Source organism: Vicia villosa, linkage group LG5 (assembly GCF_029867415.1).
Source record: "Vicia villosa cultivar HV-30 ecotype Madison, WI linkage group LG5, Vvil1.0, whole genome shotgun sequence".
Lineage (NCBI taxonomy): Eukaryota > Viridiplantae > Streptophyta > Magnoliopsida > Fabales > Fabaceae > Vicia > Vicia villosa.
In genome coordinates this window covers 20,999,293-21,017,640 of record NC_081184.1, presented here as the reverse complement: position 1 = coordinate 21,017,640, position 18,348 = coordinate 20,999,293, and the positions used below count along the sequence as shown (strand labels likewise).

Genomic DNA, 18,348 nt, shown 5'->3' with positions numbered 1-18,348 from the left:
TTTATGAAAGAAATCCTTCAAATGAATCAATTAGAGATTCCAATCACGGTATGGATTTATAACTTAATTAGATAAATTCTTATAATTTATTACATTTAACTAAATCATTCATATTATGTTTTTGTTCTGTAGTACTTTGACGAATTCCGTGCTGCTTCTTACACGAAACTTAAGTTGGAAGAAATCAAAGAGGATTTGTGTCAATTTTATATTCATCAGATATTCATGTAGGATTTGTGTCAATTTGAAGTATCAAATTATAGTACTCTAGGATATATGGTTACTTACTTTGTTCATACTGTTGCCAATATTTGAAGTATAATATTGTTGATGTTACAGAGAATAGTTTGTTTGACAGGAATTATAATGATGTATATATATAATTTTGGATACTAATTATAATATATGGTATTATATTAGTATATATATATTGTCCTACCTATGATTGAAAATATATCGTCGAAAATATATTACAGGTCGAAAATATTACAAGTTGAAAATATATTACCGGTCGAAAATATTATAGGTCGAACTGGGAGGCTTAAATTACAGGCTGCACTTTAAAATACCTCATTTAGCAACGACAGCGCTTTTAAAAAGCGCTCTTAAAGGGCCACATACGAAAGCGCTTTATAACAAAAAGCGCTGCCAAAGATTAAAAAAAAAGCATAAAAAATAAAAAAAACGCAACCTAAGAAAGCGCTTTTGGAAAAGCGCTCTTATAGGAGGGGCTATTAGAGCGCTTTTTCCAGAAAAGCGCTCTCATAGGGTGGGATACCAGAGCGCTTTTCTGGAAAAAACGCTCTTATAGGGGGAGCTACCAGAGCGCTTTTTCTAGAAAAGCGAGCGCTTTTCTGAAAAAAACGCTCTTATAGGGGGGTCTACCAGAGCGCTTTCAAAAGCGCTTTTGTTACCTACGCCAGCGCTGGCTTTTACAGCGCTTTAAAGCGCTTTTAAAGCCCAAAATAAGCGCTTTAGAAGGCCTTCCGTGTTGTAGTGAAAGTTAAATCAATTGAGAGGAAAAAAGTTTGAAAACTTGTTCTCAGGCCTAAGATTAATCTAGTGATTGAAAGAAAACGAATCTTTCACAACAAACTCGATGAAAACGACATTGGTTTAAGAAATGAAGCAATGGTTTAAGAAATCATATCTCAGTGCAGTAAAACGCATTATGAGATATCTCACTAACACACTACTAATGACTTTTTGGTACCCCAATGAAACGGAATGTGTTTTAGTTGAGTACTCTAATTCCAAATTTATTGGATGTAAATTAGATCGAAAAAGTAATAGTGATACATGTCATTTTCTTATGAACTCACTTGTCTGTGACAGAAAGAAAAAAACGAATGTTGTGTTATCTACGACTGAAATAGAATACGTTGTTTCAAATAGTTGTTGTGCGTAAATAATTTGGATGAAACAACCGTTAAGTGATTATGAAAAATATTCAGAATGGAAAAGACAAAATCTATAGCTTAATATTTATCTCATTAAACATAGAATGCCACCTTTTAATCTAATTTGGAGAGATTGTTTAAAACCAACCGAAATAACCACCGCAATCGGAGTCATTTCTTAGTCCTTTTTTAGTGAATTTCCAATATCATCTAATTTTTAGATCAAGTACATCTTATACCCCATATCCCTAATACACTAGGCAACTTGGATCATTGTCCCTAGCATATTACCAGATGGATCCCCACCAAATTCAACCGGGACAAATGATATACCTCCTTCAATAGATCATGTATATTGTACCCAAAAAAATTCAATTTAGACTATTAATTAATATTCACCTTTTTACTCTTCTATATCATATATCATGAATACATTATATTTATATAAATTCCGCTAAAAAATAAATTATTTCAGTAAAAAATAAATTATTTCATCTTTAAAAATAATTTTGATTAAACACTCCCCCCGTGTCACAATAGGTGTCCTCTTTTCAATTTGTATTTGTTTCAAATTATTTGTTCATTTAAAATATCAATGTAATATTTATTATTTCTTTCAACTAATTTACCTTTATTTATTGTATTTAATTTATTTAAATATTCTACTATCTATTATTAATAAGGTTATTTTAGTAAATGAGACTCATTTTATCATTGAAATCAACATAATTATTCATTTTTTTTAAAAATGTAAAAATCTCAAAGAAAACCCGTATTATAAGACAGATATAGTGCTTGTTTTAAGCACATATATTTGTTTTCATGACTACATGCGATGAAAAGTTGGTAGTCAATTTTACATTAAAAGAGTAAAATGTTGTTTTATGATGCTAATGATAGTGATACGTCGGTATTACACTGCCGTTATCATCTGATCCAACTGACTGCCAAATAGCATTAAGAATGAAGGACCATTTCACGTCGACGTTGAGAAGGACTCAAGTTTGAATAAGTTTTGAGAATTAAATTCTACTTTAAACTATTTTTAGATAATGTTCATTCCAAATACTAATATTTTAATCAAATAAATTGGATTTTTATTTAACGATATTATAATTTGAAAAATATTTTATTAGGCCCTTTTTACAAAAAATTATAGAAAGGAAGGTCGATGTTATTTAGCTTGCTATCACTTAGACTTTATGGTTGGTTAGAAATGGAGTTTGTTTTCAAGAGGAGAATTGGAACTTCAGTGACATGGTGTGGAACATAAAGTTTTTGGTGTGGAAGTGGTCATTTTGTGGAAAAATTACACATTCTAATTGTTCATTTTACAAGTTTAGCCAGGAGCCTTTGTTATATCTTTCGTAACTTTATTGGATTGTAATTTTTCTTTTTGTCGGATAATCCCGTTTCTTCGTGTAAACAAGTTGGAGAACCCTTAGTTCTCCCTTATATAATATCTTACTTAAAAAAAAAACTTTAACAGAGACAATATTTAAATCGTGTATTTTATATGTCTTCTAATCTTCTATTAGAAATATTCTATAGTTCCACATTGAGATAGAGTATTGAAAAAACTTATATAGAGTGACATTCTTCAACTTACAAATCAATTTTGTAAAGATGACTTAAGTCAAACTCTAATATAGTATTAGAACCTATCAATCATGAAAAAAAATACTGTTGGTTGTTGGTTGAAGATAGAACATTGAAAGAAATAATAATTCTAAAGTCTCACATTAACACTTTTCATGACTCTCTCAAATGGATAATTTCAAAGGACTACATTATTAAAACTTTCCTTTATTTTTTTGGAATGGACTCTAATATATTTTTTGCTGGAACTTTCTTTTCTTGGATTTAGAATTAGTTTTCACTTGATACTTTATAGACATAACATTACAAACTCCAAAATACTTAATGTTAAAGAACTATTTTAGTTGCACTCAATGAAGCGCACATATATAGGACAATACAAAATATTATGTTAAAGTGAATATTTATCCAAGTTCAACACTAAGGGAGAAGGAAAAAAGTAAAATATTATTATAAATAAATATGTTATTTTAATTTTTTTACAATAAGAATTCTAACTCTGTTAATGTAATGAAATTTGAGATTTTCCTTGCAAAAATTATACTCAGAGTGTTTGCAATTTTCCAATGCAAATATTGCATTTTGAGAGGATTATAATTTTTCATCTAAAATTTGTAATTTGTAAGGTTTGCGATTTTTTTTTTTTTTTGAAATTACAATCATACAAAATGATTTTTTTGTCTTTGTAAAAATTACTGTGCTAAATATTTGTTTCTGTTTTTCGTCAGGTGAAGTATCCCTTATACTCTCTCTTTATATATATATATATATATATATATATATATATATATATATATATATATATATATATATATATATATATATATATATATATATATATATATATATATATATATATATATATATATATATATGTATATATATATATATATATTATATATGTACACTTTAACATATATATATATACATATATATATATATATATATATATATATATATATATATATATATATATATATATGTTAAAGTGTACATATATAATATATATATATATATATATATATATATATATATATATATATATATATATATATATATATATATATATATATATATATATATATTTGTTGAGGGTTGATCCACTAAATTTATATGTTTGCATTTTTTTTCTTCTATATCCTCTTCTAGCCTTTCGTTCAAAAATGGTCATGCGTGGGATATTATGCATGCACTCTTAGAAGATGGGTCATAATCTTGAATATTAATAATATTGATAAGTATCCAACTAACCCATGAATTTGAATTTGCAACGATTTACTTTTTTTATTTATTTTTTTAATGATAAAACAATACATTAATAAAAAAATATCAAAACCACCTAAATGTTGCAAAGCAAAAAGTGTCTTATAAGAAATTCAAAAATTTAATTTTATAATAATAATAATAATAATAATAATAATATAATAATAATAATAATAATAATAATAATAATAATAATAATAATAATAATAATAATAATAATAATAATAATAATAATAATAATAATAATAATAATAATAATAATAATAATAATAATATAAAATTCACTTGCACATTCTAATATACACATTCTAATAATCACTTGCACCCTTATAATATCAACCCATACCTAATTCACTTAGATTTATATTAAATTCACGTAAGATTCTAGTTGAGTATAATTTGATATTTTTGTTGAGTGCAACAAGAAAAAAAATCTAATTTAAAACCAAACACATACCAAAGACCACCCTTCTTAAGTTCTATATAAACCCACACCTTGAATCACTTATACTCACCAAGCAAAAGCAAACGAAAATTTCAATATTTCTAATTCAATCCATTCCCTAGAGAAGTAATAATGGCAAACTTGAGAGTTTCTTGTGTGGTTGCATTGATGTGCATGGTGGTTATTACTGCACCAATAGCAGTAACTTCAGTCTCATGCATTAAGGTAAGTGTTTACCTTACTCCATGCCTTTCTTATCTTAAGGGAGGCAGTGGTCCCTCGAAACTATGCTGCTTTGGAGCAAAGAAGCTTAACGGGACGGCTGGCACTACCGCCGACCGTCAGGCTACTTGCAAATGCTTGAAGAGTGCTGCTGGTTTCGTTTCTGGTTTGAATGACACCAACGCGGGTACTCTCTCTGCTAAATGCGATCTTAACCTTCCCTATAAGTTTGGCCCTGATACCGATTGTAGTGGGTACGTTTTATATCTTATTCTTTTTTTGTTTTTTTTAGATATCAGACAATGGTAAAATTCTTTTTCAAAAAAATTTAACACTGTTGCATATTTAAAATTGAGTTCGACCTCAATTTAAAGTTGAGTTCGAACTAAGAACCTCTAGTTATGTGGAAGAAATTTATCAACATATGATACAAGTGCTCTTGGATTTATGACTGATTCTTTTCATTACATATTCTTATTTTCTTTGAAAATGATGATATAATTTAACCTAATTAATTGGTTTTTTTTTTTTCATGTATTGTAGCATCACTCTCTAAAGAGTGTGTATGAAATGAGAGGAAGAAGGAGATAGCATGGCACTTCTTTCTACTTCAATATTACTAGCACTAGCTGTATGATTAAATAAATGAAGAGCAATGAAGGCTCAATCTATGCAAGTTTCCTTATGTTTTTGTGGTGTGCAATGAATTATTTCCTAGTTTGTTTGTGGTATTGGTAAATGTAATAAAGACATATGATATATTATTCCATGCTATATTTATTGTTCTTGCTCATTCCAAATTTCCAAATTATTAGGGCATAATAATATTACTGTATAAGAACAAGACATTTACACATGCGTAGAAACGAAAGTGATACATTATTGACTTGCTAGTTAAGGAATCAATCTCAACCAACTAAAATTCAATTCACTCACAATTGATAAGGGACACTATAAGGACACTCACAATTGATAAGGGACACTATAAGGACACAAGGGAAAGATTTATACAACTCTTTACACCTAAAACATAGCTAAAATATAGTTAGAGGGTTAGCTGAAATAGAAAAACACAAGATTTTATTTTGAAAAAATTGTTTTTATGAAGATTGATTCTTAATAACAAAGGAGGAAATCATATATTAATAAAAATTAAAGTTAACAAAAATACAAATAATGAATTAAGAATAACAATAGTGCACTAAAACCATAAAATCAGACAAAATCAGGGACACTTTATCCATAGAAAACCACACAAAGGGGACAACCCCTTAACAACAAAGCAAAAAAGAACAAGCCAGAACCAATTATTAAACCTCTCAATAAAAGAGGAAAATGTCAACCATCTACGGATCCGATCTATTTTTCAGTCATAAGTATAACATATCTTCGGAGAGAGCAAGTTGGATAGAGGAGAACTCGAGCACCTCTCAAAATAAAGGAGGACAAATGACCACCCAACACACTCCTAAATATCCATCCACTTGAGCGAATCCTGCTCGCAATCAAGTAGAGCAACGACAAAACTCGGAGTATGAGCTTGAACCCATTTCCACACCAAACTGATAGTCGAAGACATCCATTTTTTTTTTTGAAATCAAGAAATATATTACACTACAGGAAAAAAGGCCTCCTGCCACGCCCAGAAAACCGAGGCTATATGCAAAATAACCGTGGCGTATACGGCCGTGGCCTAAAGTAAAGTCTACGGTTTTTTGGTATAGACCACGCCTTTTTTACAAACGTGGCTTTTTTAGGCCACGGTTTAGGTAGCTTGATTAAGGCCGCGGTTTGTACTTGCCATGACTTAAAAACTGTGGCTATATGGTAAAGCCACGGTTTCATTTTAACGTTTACGACACAGTATTAGTTCAAGATATAGCCACGGTTTGGTTATGACCACAGACTTAAAACCGTGGTTATATGTTATGCATTCTAAACCATTTATCTTACCGCGGTTTATTTCTTTATCATTACATAAATATGTAATTTTATATATATATATATATAACTTCAACAATAATACTAATTTTTTAGACATTGAGGATTAGAATCTAAATACAAGCAAATTAACATTAACGTCAAAAACAAAATATTCATTAAGAAGTTGGAATTTATTTAATGACTAAATTGACACTTTATTGAGTTAGGTTGTGGCACCACCAAACAGGTGTTTGCACCAAATCCAATTTGACAGGAAAAGCTCCACATTTGAGCCACTGACCTTCTAAAAGTTTTGCTCGTGGACTATGTATTTATATAATGCCATCACTTTCTATTGTTCACTTATTTAATAAAATTCTCATGATTGGATACCATAATTTCATAACATGAATATATGTGTATGACATCTTGTCTAAAACATAATGATTTAGACAAAAAGACAGAGTATAACTTACAGCATGAAGTCTTTGCACCAAACAAATAAGGTCATCTATATAAATATTACATGTTTTCATCTAGAGGGCAGAAGATAAAATTTAGAGTAGTTTCAAAATAGTCATGAGAGCGAAATCACGGTATTCTTCGGGTACACAGTCATTGTCATATCTGTCCACAATTTCAACAACCTAGATATCCATTGGTTAAAAAAATCACAATAAGCACATGGATAATGATTTGAAAGGAAAAAGATGAAGAAATTGCATAGCATTAATGTAAGAAGAAATGATATATACACTATACGACGCACGAAGTGTAACAATTCCAACAGGAATAAAAATTAAACCCATCAATAGAAATGTAGAAATGACCTGCAAAGAACATGATTAAGAATTAGAATTCACATTATTTTAGAAAGGCATCATAAAATATTCAAGTAATGTAAAAGAACTAACTGCTGCAGGTGTAAGGACAGGTTTACATGCTGGAAGGTTCTCCTGTCTAAACTGATAGAGTGCTACAAGTAATGTTATTGACATTTTCTTCTATACTTTTTTTCTTCTTCTGCTCATAAACTTTACTTCCATTTTACTTCCATGATAATATATATTGCAGGGGAGGGAGTAACAATAATAAATAAGAAAGCTAGAAATACAGAAGAGTATCCAATAATTTCTTCCAATTAAAATATGATGATAGAGATTGGAATGGAGAAAGATAGAGATCACGCAGAAGAACTGGAGTGAGATCGAGAACGAGATCGCAGTGGAGAACTGGAGTGATAATAGAACACATTAAACTGTCACTAATAAGCCAGAACTATTTCAAATTAGTAACAATACAAATGAAACCTATTACAGCAGGTTATTTCATGTGAAAGCTGATGGAACTCACAACAGCTTAATCCTTTATTTATGTCCATAGTGCTTATGTTTTGTAAGAAAAATCGGCAACATAAATTCTTTATCTATACCTTGCAAGCAGTTACATTAGCACTTCTGTCTTGGCAAGATGGTTACATCGCCACGAGATCCTCCCCCAATCTTTATATCACAAATTGATCAGCAACATATAAGTTATTCGACATAAGCAATTGATTAATTTTTAGAAATCATATAAGTAATAAATATTAACCTGTGCTGTTTGTTCGATCTTTAGAACTTCATTCTCCACATCAGCTTCAGGGTCACCAACACATTTCTTAATTTTCTCAATAGGAAGATTTGTAGTATTAAGATCAAACTCTTAGAACATAAACAACAGCAATAAGATCAAACTCTTAGAACATAAACAACAACAATAATGCTCGAAGAATGTAGAAAAATAAGGTAAGAGAGATTAACATTTCAGATTTAGATTATTTTGATACAAACCAGTAAAGTAATTTTCAATACAACTCATAAGTCATAAGTCAGAACAGGATCACACAAGGCAGCATTTTCACCATATACACATTAACAATCTTAAACCATAGACTAAATCAAACCATACCATTCATTTCCATATGCACATCATAACCCGTTCAATATCATTCAATCCAAAACTGACTTGAATTATGCATTAATGAATTCAGAGTAATAACCTGCCAAATCGAAACGATCCAGGAAATTCAGTCCAAGACACTCAGCATATTCCAACCTCACTATGATGAACCATGAGCCCTGCACAAATCAGCCTGCCAACAAACCACAACTCAGCATCACATATTCAGGTACCTGCTGCATTAGTTAACTGAATTGCATTCAAACCCTGCACAAGACATATTAAAAATCATTTCAGCATTCAACATACAAGGGAAAAGAGAAAATACAATCAGAAAAAAAAATCTGCATTATGCTTCAAACCACAAGAAAAAAAACTGGAGCTGTGTAGTCTCTAAATCGAACCTGCGTCGCAAAGAGAAACAGAACCAGTCATGGTCAATTCAGAACACAACCGAAACCCTTGGCCAACTCTGAAGCTCCATCATTCACTTACTTAATATCAGCCCTGCAGCTTTGACACAAGGAAGAAAATACAAGTCAGCAGCAAGAACATTACCACATTAATCAAAACTGTTAGAGATATTTGCCCAAATTTAACTAGTCATCATTAATCAAAAACAAAGTTTTAACAGTCTTAAGCAAAATAAACATGTAAACCAACTCGTCCTCATAATATTTCCCTAAACAAAATCTGAAAAATAAATAAACACCTCAAACCGCTTATCTATTAGTGGCTCTGGTGTAAATCTGTTGGCTAGCATGAGCAGAAATAAACCTAATCAAACATCTCGCCATTAAATCTTTGATCGCACGTGCCAAAGATCCATTAATCTGTAAGAAAACAACACAAACAAATTAAAAAACTTAGAAATTTAACGAGCTTCAGTGAGAATGAGAAGCACACGATCGGAGAGAACAGATGGAGTGATGAGTTTGTACTTGGGAGCTTCAGTCAGAAGCTTATCGTAGGTGCCTTGGTCGAACAAAACCATGTTATTGACCTTTTCCTCTTGCTTACCCTTGCTCCATTTCTTCTTCTTCTTCTGTTTTCTTCCTCCGTATTTTGCCGGCTTTGACGACGGTGGCGGTGCCTTCTCCTTCTTAGGTGCCTGTTAAGGTTAACAACGCAAATAATGAAATTAAGCTCAATGTAATATAGTGATACAGATCTGAGAAAATTAGCGATGGAATTTTGGGATAAAAGTTACCATTATGGTTTGGAAATTGGAATGACCGAGGTGGTGGAAGCCGTCAGAGAAGTGGGAGAAGGGTTTGTTAACAAACATTATGGATACGGCCGTAGAGTGAAGAGAGTTCTGCAGCGCCGCAAATGTAATAGAATTAGGGTTTGAGGGTTTAAAAGGGAGTGTATCCACCACCGCCACATCTGAGAAAGAGAAGAATGAGGGGTTGGCCACCGTTCGTTTGAAGATGGAGAGAGTATGCCGTGTGAGGGTTTTCGTTTGAAGAAGGAGAGGCGAGTGATGAGAGGGAGAAGAGTGGAAACAGATGGAATGAGAGAGGATAAGAGAAAGAGGAAACGAAAATGATCGAGAGAGGACAAGAGAAATATTTTATTTGTTTTAGTTTTTCTTTTCTTTTTAATCTTAAAAAAAAAATATATATATAAAACAAGAGAAAAGAGGGAAACGAAAATAAGAGGGGGAAAACATGGCGGCACTAATTTTTTGGACTTGGGTCATAGTTTTTAGTCAAAATTATAAGGTCGCGGTTTTTTTTTGCGGCTTAAAATATCCGCAGTTGTATAACTGTAGCAATTGAAGTAAATGCCACAGTTTCATACTCCGGATTCAATATTTTATAACATAATTCTACGCTTTGAAAACCCTGGCCAAATCATATATGTGGCCACAGTTTCTGAGCTGTGGAAAATTTTAGCGTGGCCGTAGGCCAAATTTCTAGTAGTGTTAAAGCTCCAAAGAGTCGAAGATACACCCAACAAAACAAAAAGAGAAAATTACAGACCGATTGAAACCTAACTTAAGTAAAACAATGGGTTATTGCTAAACTCAAAGAAGTTATAATTGGATTGAGTAATTTTCCCGATGTACGACCACCTCCAAACGAGCGCTTTGCAACTCCAAACTACATCCCGCGAATTCCAAGATCCGTTGTTAAAAACCATGTCGTTCCTACGCAACCAAAGGCTCCATAAAATAGCAAGCCAAACGGTACCAACTTTTCCTTTTTTGACTTTCTTCAAACGGCAAAAGGAGTTCCATAACAAAAAGTTTTCTTAGAAATCTAAACTGATTTTAAAGGTTAATCCAATCCATTCGGCCATTTCCCTCCAAACAATTCCGGCATTTCGGCAAGATAAGAAAGAGTGAAGAAGAGATTCGTTGCAATTGGCACAAAAGACACAATCTAGATTCAATGAATTAGAAAGAATACCTTTATGCCAAAGAGAATCCTTAGTCGGAATTTTGTTGATGAAACACCTCCACCCGAAAGCCTTCACTTTCAATGGGACTTCCACCTTCCATATTTCTTTGAAAGCCACATCAAATTTATTTGCCGGACCAAAAGGAACCAAAAAACTACAGAGATAGTGATAACAAGAAGCAACTTTATATATACCATCCGATTCAAACTTCCAAACAGCCGCATCCGGCTGCGTTTCTGCTAAGCCAGCCGCGGACAGAACCGAAAGAAGGTTGGGCAGCTTGTGAGTTCGGGCAGCAGCTTCATCTGTTGCAGCTGTTACCGAACCAGTGGCAGTGTGCAGCCCGAAATCAGTAGCAGGGTGTGTGCCAGCAATCATCACTATTGTTGGTTCGGAGACTTGAGTTGCGGGAATGCCAAAATTACCCCAAAACCACTCCCCCTCAACCCATCCTCCCATGGCTCCAATTGAGGCGTCTTGCAACAAAGAGCAATTAAAAAGATTCGCGAAACGATCTTTTAAAGGGCCTCCGTCCAACCATTGTGAATGCCAAAAAGATGTTGTGTGCCCATCTCCAACCTGAAAAAGAAAATTGTTAGTGAAAAAATTCTCCAGAAGATCCTTCCTTAAAGAGCTTAAGTCCGCCCACCACACCGACTTTTTTCTTCCCTTCATAACGCTCGAGCTATCACAACACAATCTAATATTCACATCTTCGTAACAAGCTTTAAGCATCCTATACCATAAATCTTTGGAAGCTCCCAAAATCCTCTAGTGCCACTTCAAGAGAAGCGCTTTATTAAATTGATCCAACCTTCTAAAACCAAGACCGCCATTCTCCACCGGAAGACACAAGTCGTTCCATTTAACCTAATGCAACTTCCTCCTTTCCTCCAACCCTCCCCATAAAAACTTACTTTGCATTTTGTTTATCTCCGCTATCACCTTCTTTAGGGCTTTGTAGAAAGAAAGAGTGAAAATAGCCAAACTACTTAATATCGATTTAATAAGCGTGATCCTCCCTCCAAAACTAAGCCAATGCCCTTTCCAAGAATTCAATTTCCTCTTGATATTATCTAAAAGATGTTTCCAAGAAGAAATTCTTCTAGGATTTGATCCGATGTGAATACCAAGAAATTTGAATTCCTTTTCCTCCGTTCTACAATTAAGGAAATTAGTGGCAACTCCCAAAAAGTGCGAATTAATATTGACCCCGATCAATTTGCTCTTGTGATAATTAATCCTTATGCCCGATACCAATTCAAAGCTCCTCAACACTGCTTTAATACCCCGAAGATGCTTCCAACTCCCGTCACCTATTAAGAGCGTGTCATCGGCAAATTGGAGAATATCTAAGAAACATTTACCATTCACATTAAATCCAACAAAATCCCCATTAGCTACCGCTCTACCAACCAAGGCCTTTAAACCGTCTGCTACTGTAACAAAAAGGAAAGGAGAAATGGGATCTCCTTGACGAAGCCCCCTTTCCACCAAGAATTCCTCCGTTGGGCTACCATTGACAATCACCGACATTTTGCTAGAGAATATAAGCGCCTCTATCCACCTCATCCACAAATTCCCGAACCCCAATCTACTCAACATGTACCTAAGGAAATTCCAACTCACTTTGTCATATGCCTTTTCAAAATCAACTTTGAAAAGAAGGCACTCTTTTCCTTCCTTACTAGCAAAATCAACTAACTCGTTAGCGATTAACACTCCATCCATCATTTGTCTACCCGGGACAAAAGCACTTTGGCAATTAGAAATGATATGAGGTAATACTTTCTTGATCCTACTTGCCAAAACTTTAGCAACTAATTTATAGATATTTCCCACAAGACAAATAGGCCGGTAATCATCTAAAACCAAAGGATTGCTATTCTTTGGAATTAGAGCAATGAAAGAAGAAGTAATACATTTGGATAAAATCGCTCCGGAGAAAAAGCTATTGAAACAAGCAATAACATCCTCTTTAAGGAAAGACCAACATTTCTTAAAGAAAAGAAGAGATATGCCATCCGGTCCCATACTTTTAGTGCCATCACAACTCCAAATCGCCTCTTCTATTTCCTCCATCGAAAAAGGGACCTCTAACGAACAAGCGTGATCCTCACTCAACGATTTGAAAGCAATACCATCCAACAAAGGTCTTTCGAAACAATCCTCCTTGAATTTGCACTCAAAATGGGACTTCACTTTATCCTTCACCTCCTTAACCGAAGAAACGACTCCTTCATTAGAATTTAGCAAACAAATGTGATTCCTACGTCTCCTCTCCTTAACCACGTTATGAAAGAATCTACTATTGACATCCCCATCGTTTAACCACTTCAACCTACTTTTTTGAATTAGCATGTTCTCTTTGAGTTTAAGGTTGAACCAAATGTTCTTAGAAGCCTTAACTTTGTTGAGATGCAACTCTTCCTCCCACATATCTCTATCGTCCCAATCGTTCAACACCTTAACATTCTCCTCTATCTCTAGATCTATCCTTCCAAAAACATTTTTCTCCCACCACTTCAATCTCTCTTTAAGAAAGCGAAATTTCTCCTTTAAGACATAATCTCCCCTCCCATGAACGGTAAACCCCTCCCATTCCTTCTTAACAAAGTCAAAGAAACTCTTGTCTTTAAACCATTCGTTATTGAACTTGAACGGTTTAGGACCCCAATTTTCTCTGTCTACCATCAACCAAACCGGGCAATGATCGGAAACATCACGCAATCCTATCCATTGACCAACTACTCCCCAAGACAAGATAATGTTGTTGGAAATAAGAAACTTATCAATTCTGCTCTTTGATTTACCATCCCCACTAAACCAAGAGAACCTCTTTCCTTTGCAAGGCACATCAATAAGACCGGTTTCATCAATGAAATCCGAAAATTCCCTCCATTCTATATTGCAATTCCTAGAAGACAGACCACATCTCTCACTCCTCTTTTTTACTATGTTGAAATCTCCCCCTATTATCCATTCTCCATCTTGATATTTGTTTTTCAAATCGATCAACCGTTTCCACAAAATACGCTTTAGAGATAAAGTGCAAGCTGAATAAACATTAAAAATATAGTAAACATTTCCTTTCCACATAAATTTCGAACCAAGGTACCCCGGTCCAGAAAAACTAGCCACAACAGTAACTGATTGAGTTCTCCAAATGGTCAGCAAACCCCCCGACAATCCTTTCGATCCAGAAAAAGAAAAGTCCATATCATCCTCCCCCCATAAACTTCTAACCATCGACTCAGTTATAACTTTCAATTTCGTTTCTTGAATAACAAAGAAATCAACCCTTCCTTTTGAAATCATACTTCTAACCTTTTTTCTTTTAATAAGACTACCTCCCCCCTAATGTTAAAGCTCCCAATTATCATTTAAAACAATTAAGGGGCACCATCTTTCCTTCATCATTGTTTAATTTCCTACTCAAAATGGATATTGGTTGCTGCCGGGAAAAGTTCCCACTGTTCTTCTGCATAACTCCTAACTTTGCCAATTCTAAATCCATCCTATCCTTACCACTGCTACCAAAATTGGAAAGTGTTCTAGCATTACACCTGACAATATCCGAATCCACAGGCTGAGAAGCAATAAAAGAAGATTCGATACCATCACTGGGGCTAATAAGCATGTGATAATCTCTATTAGAAGGAAGAGATAAAACCTGATTTTGTCCTCCCTTTGCAGCGTAAATGTCCTTGCGAGTTTGGTTGGGCTTTGAAGAAAAGAAGCTCTTCTTGGGCCTTTTTTTCGTGTTGTCATTGGTCCCACCCAAGCCATTTAACGATTTAAAAATAAACTGTTTCTTACTAGCCACTTTAGTAACCAAGTCTCTATCCATGTCACATGCTATCGTGGCCCCACTAAAGCCTCTCTCCTTAAACAAAGAATTAGAAGAACCAGCTGGAACAGAGGTCCCACCAACACTCGTAGTAGATCTAACTAGCTTTGGTTGTTGAGATACAGATAAAGTGCGTTCAGAGGAACTTTCTGGTGAGAGAGTTTGATTGCCCAATTCCTGCCTTTTGAGTTCTAGAATTGCCTGAATTGCTTTATCGAATGAAGAACCATGTGCGGCGCCTACTGGTCCTAACAAAGGATTTGTGTTGTCCCAAGGAATTTCATGATTACATCTGAGTCTACTTCCTTTGCCGTGTAAAAGTTTTCCTTCTTCACCCAAGTTATCCTTCTCCAAAACTGCCAACACATCGCCTCTACCTTGTCTCTCAGAAACCGTTGGATCAATCTGTTCGTCTTGAGACTCGTCTCCTTCCATCTCGCTGTATTCTCTGTTTGACTCCATAACAAATTCTGACGAATAAATAGATTCTCCATTAGAGTCTCCATTAGAAACGGAAGTCCTCTTCTCCATTAACCTAATCGGGCCGTAGGTATCTTCGCGCAAAATCAAAGAGAACTTTTCATCATCAATTACAACATTCATCTGTTCCTTTAGGGTGAAATTGAAAGGAACCCTAACCATAAATCTTGTGATATCCATGTTCTCAGCAGCTCTTATATTATCATCTACACATATGAAAGTACCTAGAAAGTTAGCAACTTTTTCGAAGAAATCAACACTCCACGCTTGACATGGAATCCATATAATCGAACCCACATAACTCTCTCCGAATCCACATCACTTGATTGCCATGGTCTTATGTTTTTGAACCATTGCTTCCACCACCATTCCCCTTCATCAATGAGTTCCTGAAGAATCCCTACCTCCATCTCATCCAGCAAGCACAGATTCGCTCCCATCGGATGAACTTTAATAGAAAAAAAGCCGTCAATCTCCATATGTGTTTGAATATTGTAGGATTCGCCCGAGAACAAAACCTCCCCTATAAACGCTTTCTTCCATCTATCCTTAAGCTCTGAAGACGAACAGAAACTGAGCGAAGGTGAATCCTGTGTAGCCTCCTTCCTAATATCGTTACCCTGGAGAACATCAGCAAAAGACACATTATTCACTATTCTTCTATTGAATCTCCCCTGGTCATCCATCTTTCGTTCGCCTCCTGTAGAAAACTCCTTGCCTTGTTCCATGTTCCTTCTCTCTTTGCTGCCCCTTGCAAACCTAGGTTGGTTCACATAGATTTTTTTCCCATCTATAATAATATTATCAAGTTTGACTGCCATAAGCTTCTCTTCCTTCACATCTTTAAACCTCGCAAAGCCGAATCGTTTACCAAACTTATTATGTTTGGGCGGAATTACCACCTCAACCGTGTCTCCCACACAACTAAAAAGTCTGAAAATGTCCACCGCCCTGCTCCTCTCCGGTATCTCCGAGAAATAAAAGGAGGAAATAATGTCATTATCCCTCACCTGCATCCCACCGTGCGGGAAAATATCCCACTTTTGAGCGCCTTGGCGGAAACCTCTCCTCTGTACTTTGTGCCAAGCCATACTAAGGAAGAAAAGTAACAAAAGCTAGAGAGAAGGGAGAGAAACAAACACTTTTTCTCTCATCTTTCAGAAAGTAATATGGTCTTTTGTTTCTGTTGTAAGTTAGAGCTGTTGAGCTCTTATGATGGGATTAGTTTATATTATTTTCAGCTAATCGATAATTTAAAAACTTTCAATGCTATGTCGAAGACATCCATTGATTCACCATCAGGCAATCATGTATACAAATAAATTTATTTCACCTATTCCAAATAGTCCAGAGCACTGATTTTCAAATCGAGACTAGACCTAAAGACACCAACTTCCCTTTCTCTAAACCCATAAATAAATAAAATACCCCAAACTTCAACCTCAACAAAGGCTTGGGCCGCCCCACCCACCTAAACACTTTATATTAGATAACAGAAGTGGCGTTGAATGTAACATCCCGATTTTTATATTTTTTCTCATTTAATAGTTCTTTTATTATTAGTATAATTATTTAATTATTATTTGGTGTGATAATTATTTAATTTGGTGTTTTGTGCTAATTGGATTAACTAGACTATTAGTAGTATATGAGTAATACTAGCTATTGGGCCTAAAAACTTAGAATGGAGGTAAATAGATAGTAAGTGTTACTAAGCCCAATTAGAGAGAAAGGAGATAGTAAGAGTTGAGTTAGGCTACTGTTTGGATGAGTTTTGTTGATTTAAAAACGATTTTCAAAATGCTGTCAAAATGGGTTTTTTTCTCCAAAAATCACAGTCGCGCCGCAGGAGGTCTTGGTCGCGCCGCGCGAAACTCTCTGACTTGACTCGCGCCGCGGGGGAGACAGGCCGCGCCGCGCCAATCTGTTATGAAATTTTGGAATTTTGATTCTTTGCCTTGGGATCCTGTATGATTATGATTTTAGATGGATTTCCATGAATTTTAATAATTTATTCAATGATGTTTGGATAGGTTTTGAATCGAAAATGAATTGATACATGATACATGTGCTTTGGTATATGTATGATGTGAATTTGTGAATGGAGTGAGTAACATGAATTGACTTGTGTGTTATATGTTATAAATGATCATTAAATGCTAAGTATATGCTTGTTTAATGATTAATGAGTATTGTGCAACATTTTGGTGAAAAATATGAGTTGTGCGAATTATGTGACATGCTTGAATAATTAAGGTTGTGTGATAATCTTATTTGCATATGTTGTGTAATGTTGTACATGCATACATGGGGAGATTCTACTCCGGTTAGCTTTGATCCTTGTGTGGAAATAGAGGCGACTTTGTTCCTTTTGTGGATTCGAAAGTGGTGAACTAAATGTTCATATTTTGAGGGCTTTGATCTTGTTCGGATCGGAAGCGTGACTCTGTTTTAATCGGGAGCGGTGAGTTTTGAACCTCACAATGTTACAACATGCATGAGTCACATTACTTGCATTTCGAGTCGCATTATGTGTTATGTGATTAATTGAATGAATGTGTTTTACTCGTGTGGGATTGGTATTTGTATTATGTGCAATAATTGTAGAACTTATTCAAATTATGAAGAGTGACGAATGATAATGTTATTGTATGATATATTCATTGTTCGTATATTATGTATTCATTATGATGTGAATTCTCACCTTTCTGTTTGAATGATGTTCACAGGGACATCGCGCAGGTTCCGACGAGTAGCGTGCTTGCACGAGGATTTAGCCGAGGAGCATATCGGTTATTTCATTTTGTTTTAGGTAG

The 18,348-nt window shown here is 34.4% G+C and overlaps 1 protein-coding gene and 1 long non-coding RNA gene across 2 annotated transcripts; one reads left to right on the top strand and one right to left on the bottom strand.

The window, feature by feature from the left end:
• Nucleotides 1-4,800: 4,800 nt before the first annotated feature.
• Nucleotides 4,801-5,641, top strand: LOC131606380 (non-specific lipid-transfer protein 1-like). The gene is made up of 2 exons (XM_058878614.1): nt 4,801-5,183; nt 5,473-5,641. Exons 1-2 carry the CDS (start codon nt 4,840-4,842, stop codon nt 5,483-5,485), a joined length of 357 nt encoding a protein of 118 aa, XP_058734597.1. The 5' UTR covers nt 4,801-4,839; the 3' UTR covers nt 5,486-5,641.
• Nucleotides 5,642-7,294: 1,653 nt separating this feature from the next.
• LOC131606378 (uncharacterized) lies at nt 7,295-10,360 on the bottom strand. Its single transcript, XR_009284827.1, has 10 exons — nt 10,004-10,360; nt 9,735-9,904; nt 9,571-9,626; nt 9,198-9,306; nt 8,894-9,060; nt 8,446-8,511; nt 8,285-8,354; nt 7,767-7,886; nt 7,608-7,682; nt 7,295-7,499 (listed from the first exon to the last, which is right to left on the bottom strand). It is a non-coding gene; the product is annotated as an uncharacterized LOC131606378 (long non-coding RNA).
• Nucleotides 10,361-18,348: the final 7,988 nt, after the last annotated feature.

What these genes read in the sequence shown, in the direction of transcription:
- LOC131606380 (XM_058878614.1), top strand. Translation starts at nt 4,840, where the DNA reads ATGGCAAACTTGAGAGTTTCTTGTGTGGTTGCATTGATGTGCATGGTG.